This window comes from Oncorhynchus mykiss, chromosome 10, assembly GCF_057628025.1.
Source record: "Oncorhynchus mykiss isolate SJ-2025 chromosome 10, ASM5762802v1, whole genome shotgun sequence".
Taxonomy (NCBI): domain Eukaryota; kingdom Metazoa; phylum Chordata; class Actinopteri; order Salmoniformes; family Salmonidae; genus Oncorhynchus; species Oncorhynchus mykiss.
The window spans coordinates 26,528,315-26,540,842 of record NC_143031.1 but is presented as its reverse complement, the minus strand read 5'-3'; the positions used below and the strand labels follow the sequence as shown (position 1 = coordinate 26,540,842).

At 39.8% G+C, this 12,528-nt stretch overlaps 2 protein-coding genes across 7 annotated transcripts in view; one reads left to right on the top strand and one right to left on the bottom strand.

Annotated features, from left to right (window-relative positions):
- The window catches only part of LOC110533558 (dual specificity tyrosine-phosphorylation-regulated kinase 1A), a 56,280-nt gene extending 53,814 nt beyond the window's left edge, over nucleotides 1-2,466 (bottom strand). For 3 of the 5 annotated variants that reach the window (XM_090186228.1, XM_090186223.1, XM_090186229.1), the window contains exons 1-5: nucleotides 1,998-2,466; nucleotides 1,256-1,412; nucleotides 1,037-1,090; nucleotides 887-942; nucleotides 71-203 (exon numbers count right to left, since the gene is read on the bottom strand). The gene's annotated coding sequence lies outside the window, so the exon portion shown is untranslated. Of the gene's footprint in view, nucleotides 1-70; nucleotides 1,091-1,255 lie in introns of all 5 variants that reach the window. The other 2 variants (XM_090186224.1, XM_090186226.1) reach the window with 2 other exon arrangements.
- pigp (phosphatidylinositol glycan anchor biosynthesis, class P) lies at nucleotides 1,485-4,472 on the top strand. 2 transcript variants are annotated; one of them, XM_021617191.3, is made up of 5 exons: nucleotides 1,485-1,595; nucleotides 2,698-2,785; nucleotides 3,081-3,153; nucleotides 3,374-3,492; nucleotides 4,016-4,472. In XM_021617191.3, the coding sequence occupies exons 2-5, from the start codon at nucleotides 2,704-2,706 to the stop codon at nucleotides 4,126-4,128; spliced, it is 387 nt and encodes a 128-aa protein (XP_021472866.1). In that variant the 5' UTR covers nucleotides 1,485-1,595; nucleotides 2,698-2,703; the 3' UTR covers nucleotides 4,129-4,472.
- Nucleotides 4,473-12,528: the final 8,056 nt, after the last annotated feature.

Here is a 12,528-nt window from a genome sequence, read left to right as displayed (position 1 = left end):
AGTCACAGTACATCATCAGATCACCATATGAACAGCAATGGAGGACACTGTCTAACTCAGTGGTTCTTACACCCAGCGAAGATGAGTTGAAGAGCAGCAAAGCAGTTCCCTCTGGGGCCCAGCTCCTGAACCTGCTGCTTGATGCGGGGCTCTCCTGTCTGCTCCAGCCAGCATATTGCATCATCCAGGACCTCGAGCACATGCTGACCAGAAAGTTATCAATCAACAAAACACTGATTTAGTCCTTACCATCGTCATAAGATAATTAGGGCTGGGCGATATATTGTATTCTAAGGTATGGATCCACATACCGGTATGAAATTCTACAATACCCACTATAAAAGGTATTTTGATAGTGTTAAATAAGAATACTTTGATTTTGTTTTGACCAAACTGACAGTGCGAAGAAAGCCCATTAAAACCACTTACTATTAAATTTGATGCCATGTTAAGGTCATGTGCTACATACTAAGCATATTTTTAACTTTTACTATTAAGAAATGTAAAATATCACAATATTTTTCAGAATGATGGCATTATTATATTTTGGCCATATCGCCCAGTGCTAGGGACAACACACCAATTGGCAATGGGTGATAATGGGAAATTCATGCACATCAAGTTGCTAGATATTCCATGTGACAAATCAGGTTGACGAATGACTCCAATGAAAGCAGCGACTCAAATTTACCACCACCAAACAGGACATTCTGGTTTCCTTTTCTCCTGGGTATTACCAGGTCAGCAGGGTATAAATAGATTCCTGAGGAGTTCTTAACCAATGAAGATAGGCACCCTACCCTTTGGCTTCCACAAACACTAAGGAGCATTGTGCCCCATTTCCCAGGCATGAAGAGAACATTATTGTATTCTTATGAATAATTACCTTGCTGCGTGGATACTTCCTTCTTAGAAAATAGAGGGGCAAGAAACCATGTTGCTCTAAAAATGGAGTAAGAAATGAGCAAGTGGAAGCAGTAATTATGCATCATATTTGCTTTTTTGGGGGGGGGGCAAAGGCATGCATTCCACTTACCAAGTTAAACCTATTGCTTATCCAGATCATATGCCTTGTCTGATCTTCTAATAACTGGAAGAGAAAACAATTGACAGCATGAGTGTGCAGTCTCTTCACTCAAGTCATTGCTGACACTAGAGAAGGAAAGGTGAAATGAGAACTTGAGTCTTAACACACTGTACTAAGGAATAAAGAATGTGTGGCAGGGAGTTAAATTACTCTCAAACTAATTCTTACTTTGAATCTAGGAAGCCCACTTGCACAGCCCAGCATGTGGTGTTGTGATTCTCTCGACAAAGCAGAATGTGATACCAAAAGGCAGATACATGCATCAACTGTGCCGCTTTCTTTTTCAAACTGACAGGGATTTTATTCCATCGCTCATATTTATCATCTGCACCAAAACCAGAATTTGAGTTATACAGATGAACATAGCTTCCCCCCAAATCCCATTTGATCCTCAATCGCCACCCCCACTCTGAATGGATATGTTTGTAGTCTCCAACAGTGGAGGGTCTGGGTCACACCTGTCCAGCCCCAATACCCAACCACCACACACTGAGTGTCTGACATTTTGGTAAGTCTGAATCATGTCATCATGACAATACACAGTAGCTAACTAACATTGCATGAGTTAACGTTCGCTAGTTAGTTATATCGACATGCCAACTAGCCAAGTTAGCTAGCTATTACTCAGTGAACATGTAACGTTACCAAGAACGTACCACAGGTTAATTGACTGCTAAAACGAGCTAACTTACTTTAGCTAAAAGTGACAGTTCCGCCTCTAAATAACTTGTCTAGCTAAGTGCTAACATTACAACAAACTGGGTTAGTTAGCTAACGTTATCTGGTATTGTGCTTCCTACCAGTAGCTAACAAACTATAACGTTAGCTTGATGATAGACAGGAAAGTTATACATCCATCCAACTAGTGAGCCATTGTCTAACTACAGGGGGGGGGGGCATCGAACCTCACCTTGAAACAAACGTTAGTTTTGTTGGCTCGCTTACTAGCAACTACGCAACGTTCTTTCCTCGCTTTGCCGCGAGACAACATTCAGCTACTTTATCTCGACACCACGACCATTAAGTACACTAGCTAAGTGCCAGTGCACACAACTTGCTTTTTTTGTTCACTTCTTGAAATTATTTGTAAATCTGTTTTATGGTTTGCAACATGTTCATTAATAAGGAGGCGTTCCTTGCATTTCTACTCTGCTAGTTTCCTAACCACATCACACATACATAAATAAGCGCAGTCATAAATCCCGCCTATTTCTACAATGTGTCTTCTTAAAATGTTATTTTAAACCTAACCTTAACCACACAGATAGGCATAAGGTTGACCTTAAATTAAAACCACATTTTTATTTTAATACATTTTTACGGTATAGCTAGTGGAACCGTTCCTCCTAGTTTACGTTCACATGACAAAGTCACATGACAAAGTTACCAACATCCACTTCCGGAATGTAGAGAAACAAAATAATGAAGATGGTTAGAAGATTCCCTTCCTAGCCCTACGAAAAAGCGCATCGTCTCTGTATCTTCGAACGAAGCATGTTGATGTTGTGGTGAATATATGTAATCATACACTAGCCTGTTTACAACCAACCAATAAATTCCGGTGTGTTATATTTAACTCTATCTCATCTCTCTTTTCTATGTGGATTCAGATTGTCATGGTGGAAAATTCTCCCTCCCCCCTGCCAGAAAGAGCCATCTACGGCTTTGTTCTGTTCCTTGGCTCACAATTTGGCTTCTGTAAGTCCCAGTCATATGTGCTTCTACACCTGCATTGCTTGCTGTTTGGGGTTTTAGGCTGTGTTTCTGTACAGCACTTTGAGATATCAGCTGATGTACGAAGGGCTATATAAATACATTTGATTTGATGTCCTTTATGTTTAGTCTGTTTAAGGCAATTACTGTTGAAGTTGGGGATTCAATGCCATATTATCTGTAGGCTATGTGAAAATGCTAAATGTGCTCTCAGATGTAGTGTCAATCAGATTTGTTTTATGTACTTTATGTTTTTGACCCTTTTCTGCTCCTTCTGAAGGTTTGTATTTGGTGTGGGCCTATGTACCAGATGAATGGCTTCATTCAATAGGGCTTACTTACTGGCCTCAAAAGTAAGTCAATCGAAATGAGTCCACTGAACATGTTTATGATTTACTTAACAATCCATATAGACAAATAATATAGACAAATAATACATTATATCAGGTAGAGCTACATTACTGAACTTATTGACAATCTGCTAGTCTTTTTCCTTGATACCTGTATTTTGTATATTACCCATGATGGTCCTGAGTGAGTTTATTTTTTATATCCCGTCTGCTGTCTCTGTAGGTATTGGGCTGTTGCTGTGCCAATCTATCTGCTGGCTGCGGTAGTAGTCTGTATAGTCATGTTGTTTGGGGTGAACATGATTAACACTGCTCCACTCAGCTCAGTGGACAACATAACAGGTAAGCATCAGGTAGCTGGAGACTGACTGTATGGACACAATGTCTATACAGTCAGTTGGAATTACTGTATGTCTGATCTGAAAGTATAATTTGTGATAATCTGCATTGTAAGATTTCAGTATACCAGACCTTTTTGAGTGCCGGAAATGTTTTCCCTTGATTTTCATGGTAACTTAATTCAGTGATCAGGTTCATCTGGTTCCTCCAGATGTCTGGAAAGTTCTACAATCATTCTATTGTTGTGAATTCATATCTTTGTCTTGGTTTTAAACCAAGAAGTCCCATTTGACATGAAAATAAAAACATTTTGTAGTGAGTCATGGCCGAGAAAGGAAACTGAACTCCAAAATTGTATATCACAAGACAATTAGACTAACAGATGACAGAATTTACTACCTAGAAGTTTTTAGCGCTAAAGGATTTTGTACCATGGATTTGTTTTCTATTAGGTTTTCTAATATCTGCCTCTCTTAGTCTAGTAACCTTCACTGTAACCTATAGCCTACCTTATTGTCTTGAACAGATGTCTATGCCAGAGGTCAGCGGATAGATGATTGCCAGAAGAGGGCCATACCCAGATTAAAGGATGTTTCCATCAGTGAAGTGAACAGAATTTTTTATTTATCACCTCAATGACAACCAGATTCATCGCAAAGTGAATACGGGACCAGAAAGTATGGCATTACCTCAGTGAGGATGCTGACTAAGAAAATTAACAAATAGATGATTGATGCAGTGTTTTATATGCACAGCAGAGATAATTGCTTGATGAAAAAGTGTTTTCTCATATGATCTTTATTTAATATTTGTCAAGAGCTACAGTTTTTTTTTTTTTCCCCTATTGTAAATGTCTTTCAAATTATTTCCTTTTTTTTTTATTGGAATTTTAATTTTGTGGTATAAATGATTTGGGCCTGGATTCACAAGTCGTCTGAAAAATAAATCTCAGAAGCTCCTCAAGAAGAGCATTCCGTAGAAAATCTTGGATGCAATTTTGTAACATTTATCACAAACTTCACACACATTTTCATGTTAATGAACATATTATCTTCTCGTTTTAAAACCATGTGAACTGATCTTAATTATTGTATTTGTGCTTTTTGGTTTAACTTATATAGGACTCCAGGCTGTGGATATGCTGTTGATCAATGGTATTGATCTTAAAACATACCTGCATGATATAAGGTATTGCTCGCCTGAGGTAGAGTGGCATGGGTCCCCAGATCCTCCAAAAAGTTCTACAGCTGCACCATCAAGAGCATCCTAACTGGTTGCATAATGGTCTGGTATGGCAACTGCTCGGCATCTGACCGTAAGGCACACGGTCCAGTACATCACTGGGGCCAAGCTTCCTGTAATCCAGGACCTACAGTGGGGCAAAAAAGTATTTAGTCAGCCACCAATTGTGCAAGTTCTCCCACTTAAAAAGATGACTGAGGCCTGTAATTTTCATCATAGGTACACTTCAACTATGACAGACAAAATGAGAAAAAAAATCCAGAAAAAAAAAATATATAATAAAGTATTTGGTCAATAACAAAAGTTTATCTCAATACTTTTGTTATATACCCTTTGTTGGCAATGACCGAGGTCAAACGTTTTCTGTAAGTCTTCACAAGGTTTTCACACACTGTTGCTGGTATTTTGGCCCATTCCTCCATGCAGATGTCCTCTAGAGCAGTGATGTTTTGGGGCTGTTGCTGGGCGACACGGACATTCAACTCCCTCCAAAGATTTTCTATGGGGTTGAGATCTGGAGACAGGCTAGGCCACTCCAGGACCTTGAAATGCTTCTTACGAAGCCACTCCTTCGTTGCCCGGGTGGTGTGTTTGGGATCATTGTCATGCTGAAAGACCCAGCCACGTTTCGTCTTCAATGCCCTAGCTGATGGAAGGAGGTTTTCACTCAAAATCTCACGATACATGGCCCCATTCATTCTTTCCTTTACACAGATCAGTTGTCCTGGTCCCTTTGCAGAAAAACAGCCCCAAAGCATGATGTTTCCACCCCCATGCTTCACAGTAGGCATGGTGTTCTTTGGATTCAACTCAGCATTCTTTGTCCTCCAAACACGACGAGTTGAGTTTTTACCAAAAAGTTATATTTTGGTGTCAGATGAAAATCTCCCAATCTTCTTCTGGATCATCCAAATGCTCTCTAGCAAACTTCAGACGGGCCTGGACATGTACTGGCTTAAGCAGGGGGACACGTCCGGCACTGCAGGATTTGAGTCCCTGGTGGCGTAGTGTGTTACTGATGGTAGGCTTTGTTACTTTGGTCCCAGCTCTTTGCAGGTCATTCACTAGGTCCCCCCCGTGTGGTTCTGGGATTTTTGCTCACCGTTCTTGTGATCATTTTGACCCCACGGGGTGAGATCTTGCGTGGAGCCCCAGATCGAGGGAGAATAATTGCTCCCACAGTTGATTTCTTCAAACCAAGCTGCTTACCTAATTGTCTACAATTTTGTTTCTGGTGTGTTTTGACAGCTCTTTGGTCTTGGCCATGGTGGAGTTTGGAGTGTGACTGTTTGAGGTTGTGGATAGGTGTCTTTTATACTGATAACAAGTTCAAACAGGTGCCATTAATACAGGTAACGAGTGGAGGACAGAGGAGCCTCTTAAAGAAGAAGTTACAGGTCTGTGAGAGCCATAAATCTTGTTTGTAGGTGCCAAATAATTATTTTCCACCATCATTTGCAAATAAATTCATTAAAAATCCTACAATGTGATTTTCTGGATTTTTTTTTCTCATTTTGTCTGTCATAGTTGAAGTCTACCTATGATGAAAATTACAGGCCTCTCATCTTTTTAAGTGGGAGAACTTGCACAATTGGTGGCTGACTAAATACTTTTTTGCCCCACTGTATATACTAGGTGGTGTCAGAGGAAGGCCCAATGTATTTTTAAAAACTAGTCACCCAAGTCATAGACTGTTCTCTCTGCTACCACACAGCAAGTGGTACTGGAGTGCCAAGTTTAAGTCTAAAAGGCTCCATAACAGGTTCTACCCACAAGCCATAAGACTGCTGAAAAATTAGTCCGCGTGGCCATTGATTATTTACATTGACACCCCCCCCCCCCCCCCCCCCTTTATTTTTACACTATGCATAGTCACTTTACCCCTCCCTACCTACATGTACAAATTACCTCAACTAACCTGTACCCCCGCACATTGACTCGGTACCGGTACCCCCTGTTTATAGCCTTGTTATTTTATTGTGTTACTTTGTATTTTTTACTTAAGTTTATTTAGTAATTATTTTCTTAACTCTATTTCTTGAACTACATTGTTGGTTAAGGGCTTGTAAGTAACCATTTCACGGTAAGGTCTACTACACCTGTTGTATTCGGCGCATGTGACAAAAGTTGATTCGATTTTTAATGGTCCACCATCCACTGTATTGAGCCTGTTGTCTTAGTGAAGGCTTGGGACAAACAGAGGGCAGTTTTGTCGCCATAACTGGCATCACTCCTCAGGTTAAGGTTTTTAGATGCACCTTTTCCATCACCTCCATGTGACAGGACAAATATTTGACTTGCAGATGAACCCTGGGCAACCAGGTGACCTGACCACAGCAGCTTGCACATCATCTGCTCTTCAACATCTTTTGATAATCCATCATCACCGACCACTCGACTAACTAATGAAAATGCAGATGGAAAAGGTTGTGTAATGGAATGTATAGAATTAGGGGTGCTGTGTGGAACGAGACGAGTTGGTCTTATGTTAATCCAATGGCTATTGATAAGTCATAAATATGAGATCATTGACTTCTCCATTTTAGAATGCATTAACCTTTGGATGATCTAAATCAAGTATTATGCTTGTGCTTCTATGATGTGCTCCATTCAGTTGGTGAGGAGAGTAGGTTTATGACCTTCTGAACTCATCAGACTGCAAGTGAAATGGTCACCTCACTATCTCCTCATCTTCAGGATTTCGCTGAGACTCCTCAATCAGTCTGCTGCCCACCTCAGTGACCAAGCCACCCACTGGGGCCTGACAACCCCCTATCCTCTCCTCTCGGCCCTAGCCTGTCCCAGCCAGCCCACCAGACAGGTCAGCCGGCCACCTCAGCCAGGCCGCCCAGATAAACTATCATAAACAAACAAGAGGTTGGGATCAGATGGCTGGCCAGCGTTTAACCTCTGGAGTGCCACCAGGTCCTTCAGCCTTGCTTGGAAACCAAGCTGGACCTGATGATGGAGAGACCACTGCCATTCCCCCTTGTGAGTGTGTGGTTGTTTTGGGGGGGGGTTGGGGCCAGGCGAAAGGCCATGCTGTCCAGTCAGTTGAGAGCTAAACTTGCCCCAATCTCACCTTTAGCCCAGGCTTTGATCACTGGATCCAGTATCATTAGGAGTGATTAGGGAGTGACTAATCCAACTTATTTCCAATGGTTTTCCAACTGTTTTCTGATCACTCTGAGTTCCAGAGAAATATTCAGTGCTGGACCATAATGTTTAGAAGATCCCATATAAGATCATCACAACCTTAGTCACTGTAAATTAATTGATATACTCTTTCTCTGCCATTGAAATTAATTGTTATTCATGTGAGAGATGTTCTTTTCTACACTGAGTGTACAAAACATGAACACCTTCCTAATATTGTGTTGCACGCCTTTTGCCCTCAGAACAGCCTCAATTTGTCGGGGCATGTCCTCTACAAGGTTTCGAAAGTGTTCCACAGGGATGCTGGCCCATGTTAACTCCAATGCTTCCCATAATTGTGTCAAATTAGCTGGATGTCCTTTGGGTGGTGGATCATTCTTGATACACAAAGGAAACTGTTGAGCATGAAAACCCCAGCAAAGTTTTGTCTTTCTCATTCACCCCCTGATTGGAAAACATATACAATCCATTTCTCAATTGTCGCAAGGCTTAAAAATCCTTCTTTAACCTGTTTCCTCCCCTTTGTCTACACTGATTGAAATGGATTTAACAAAGGACATCAATAAGAGATCATGGCTTTCACCTGGTCAGTCTATGCCATGGAATGAGCAGGTGTTCCTAATGTTTTGTCAACTCAATGTATGTACTAAAGAGTCAGTGGATTTGCAGTGTTTGACATATGCCTGTTCCTCGTCCTCTATTTTGCTTATCACGGTTGATTGGATCTGTTTCTTCCCTTTGTAGCATGAGCTTGTACTTGCTTGTCCTAGTGGTTAGCGAGGCCTTCTAGGACCCCAAGGCCTAAATGTTGACAGGTTCATGCCATCTGATTCCATTTACCTTTGTGTTGCACGGTAATGTCCCTTTGGAGCAATATCTGCTGCCTTAAAAAAAATAGTATTGGTTAGCCCATTTATATTATTGATACTCACTGTGGTGTTTGTATATTTAGGAATATGTTACTTACTAGTTTACTCCCAAATGGGAGTAATGTCCTGAATAGCAAATACCTCTAATAATCCATGAGCCAGACCCCCAGATTTGGGCAGTTGGACTCACTTGGGCCGATGATAGTGATTTCTTTAAAAGGGTATGTCCCCAGAGTTGGAAAATATGTGATAGCAGTGCAAGTATGATAGCTTTCTGTGTGGTATCACTCTTTCTTTCATCCCTCCATTCCATTCATTTTTCCCATAGGGATTTTACCATATGATTAACAATGTCCATATACAACAAGTTATTGCTCGCATATACCCTTTAATCATATATCATTGGCAGTTATCCATCAGTTACATTTTCACAAAGCTCAGATCAATAGAACTTTGACTGTTGACCTCTAGGGTACATATTATAATTTACCTGTATACATGACTTTAAAAAAGAAACCCTGGTACATTTTAAACTTTGTTTGACAAGTGGTTCTGAAAGGTCATGAAATTACCTTTTAAATTACATATAATATAACCAACTTTTAAAGCACCAGCTACAACTATTGTTAAAATCTCCCATATTGTGCCATTGACATTAGAATGTTGGAAGCTTACCCACATTATTCCTTGTAATGAGGCAGCTATGTTTAGGGATTGTAACTTTTGTAATATGGACACACACAGCTAGAACAGGGTTTAAAAAATATTTGTAGACAACTGGGCCATCATAGACTTCACTCATTAACCTCACAGAAGCCTTTTTTTTCTAATATGGCTGCCAAACAACTCAATGGGGTCTTATTGGACAATTTCACATGACCATACCTGTTTGAAATACAATTCTAGTATATCTTAAATGTTAATAGTGATGTAGAATACACAACCACGTAAGCCAGGTGTGCCAGATATATAAAGATGTTACATTATTCACATAGCTTTTGGGCACATTCTTACAACAATTATCTAAATGGCTGATTTCTGAAGATATGATAAATAATTGCAATATTTAATCTTCAAACATAATATTGACATGTACATGTGAATAATAATGGATCTGAGCTGATTCAAATGATGTTCAATGTTATCCTATTAACTGTTTTCATAAAACAGAGAACTAGAAACTTGCCGCAAACATTACAATGTAATATTCCATAGGAAGGCCTACACGTTTTAACCTGATGATGAGAGCAGAAAACCATTATCTAAATTAAAATGCATTCTTACTATGGGTCCATAGCAGATTGGTCTGTTACTAGACTACTAAAAGTAATATAATTGGCCTCAAAAGGCCCAACATTGGATTTTACTACTGTACATTGTAATGGCATGAACAGGGCATGGTTTATGGTCCTCATAATGAAAACAGCCACTAAGATAACATTGATCATTTTAATCAGCTCACATCCATGACTATTCACATGTAGATATCAATTTTACATGTTTGAAAATGAAAATGGCAATTATTAATCATGACATCTTCAGAAATCAGCAAATCATTCTTACAACAGTTATGTGAATAATTTAATAACTTTATATGTCCGGCACACCTAGCTCATGTGGTTGTGTATTCTATGTCACTATGACAATTTTAAGATATTTCTGGGCATACTAAAATGATATTTCACACAGATATGTCAAGCAAAATTGTCCAATAAGACCCAATTGAGTTGTATGGTGGCCATATTGGAAAAAGGCTTCTGTGGGGTTAATGGGTGAATTCTGTGATGGCCCTGTATCTACAAATCTTTTTAAAAACCTGTTTAAGCTGTGTGTGTGCAATTTGGTGCTTCTATTACCAAAGTAAAAATCCCAAAACATAGCTACCCCATCACATGGAATTCTATGACTAAGCTTCTTCCAACATTCTAATGTCAATGGTACAACATGGGGCGATAAAAAATAATTAAAAAATGTCATGACCTTTCAGAACCACTTCTGAAACAAAGTTACAAATGTATCAGGGTTTCCGTTTTAAAGCCATTTATATAGGTAATTCGGATATACAGTTGAAGTCGGAAGTATAAATACACCTTAGCCAAATACATTTAAACTCAGTTTTTCACAATTCCTGACGTATAATCCTAGTAAAAATTCCCTGCCTTAGGTCAGTTAGGATCACCACTTTATTTTAACATTGGGAAAAGTCAGAATAATAGCAGAGAGAGTAATTTATTTCAGCTTTTATCTCTTTCATCACATTCCCAGTGGGTCAGAAGTTTACATACACTCAATTAGTATTTTGTAGCATTGCCTTTAAATTGTTTAACTTGGGTCAAACGTTTTGGGTAGCCTTCCACAATAAGTTGGGTGAATTTTGGCCCGTTCCTCTTGACAGAGCTGGTGTAACTGAGTCAGATTTGTAGGCCTCCGTTCTCGCACACGCTTTTTCAGTTCTGCCCACAAATGTTCTATAGGATTGAGGTCAGGGCTTTGTGATGGCCACTCCAATACCTTGACTTTGTTGTCCTTAAGCCATTTTGCCACGACTTTGTAAGTATGCTTGGGGTCATTGTCCATTTGGAAGACCCATTTGCGACCAAGCTTTAACTTCCTGACTGATGTCTTGACATGTTGCTTCAATATATCCACATAATTTTCCTTCCTCATGGTGCCATGTATTTTGTGAAGCTCACCAGACCCTCCTGCAGCAAAGCACGCCCACAACATGATGCTGCCACCCCCATGCTTCACGGTTGGGATGGTGTTCTTCGGCTTGCCAACACCCCCCTTTTTCCTCCAAACATAACGATGGTCATTATGGCCAAACAGTTCTATTTTTGTTTCATCAGACCAGAGGACATTTCTCCAAAAAGTACGATCTTCGTCCCCATGTGCACTTGCAAACCGTAGTCTGGCTTTTTTTTATGATGGTTATGTCGAGATAGGACTCGTTTTACTGTGGATATAGATACTTCTGTACCTGTTTCCTCGAGCATCTTCACAAGGTCTTTTGCTGTTGTTCTGGGATTGATTTGCACCTTTCACCCCAAAGTATGTGTATCTCTAGGAGACAGAATGCTTTTCCGTCCTGAGTGGTATGATGGCTACGTGGTCCCATGGTGTTTATACTTGCGTACTATTGTTTGTACAGATGAACGTGGTACCTTCAGGTGTTTGGAAATTGCTCCCAAGGATGAACCAGACTTGTGGAGATCTACAAAAAAAAATTCTGAGGTCTTGGCTGACTTCTTGTCCCATGATGTCAAGCGAACAGGCACTAAGTTTGAAGGTAGTCCTTGAAATACATCCACAGGTGCACCTCCAATTGATTGACTCAAATGATGTCAATTAGCCTATCAGAAGCTTCTAAAGCCATGACATAATTTTCTGGAATTTTGCAAGCTGTTTAAGGGCACAGTCAACTTACTGTATGTAAACTTCTGACCCACTGGAATTGTGATAAAGTGAATTATAAGTGAAATAATCTGTTTGTAAACAATTGTTGGAAGAATTACTTGTGCCATGGACAAAGTAGACGTCCTAACCAACTTTCCAAAACTATAGTTTGTTAACAAGAAATTTGTGGAGTGGTTGAAAAATGAGTTTTAATGACTCCTAACTAAGTGTATGTAAACTTCTGATTTCAACTGTATACCCTAGAGGTCAAAGGTCAAATTGACTCTAAATCGAAGCTTTCCAATTGTATATGATTAAATGTTATACGCGAGCAATAACTTGTTGTATACTGACATTGTCATAGGGTAAAAAAGAG

What these genes read in the sequence shown, in the direction of transcription:
- pigp (XM_021617191.3), top strand. Translation starts at nt 2,704, where the DNA reads ATGGTGGAAAATTCTCCCTCCCCCCTGCCAGAAAGAGCCATCTACGGC. An exon ending in TGGCTCACAATTTGGCTTCT is followed by an intron (nt 2,786 to 3,080) that starts GTAAGTCCCAGT and finishes CTCCTTCTGAAG; the next exon opens with GTTTGTATTTGGTGTGGGCC. An exon ending in CTTACTTACTGGCCTCAAAA is followed by an intron (nt 3,154 to 3,373) that starts GTAAGTCAATCG and finishes CTGTCTCTGTAG; the next exon opens with GTATTGGGCTGTTGCTGTGC.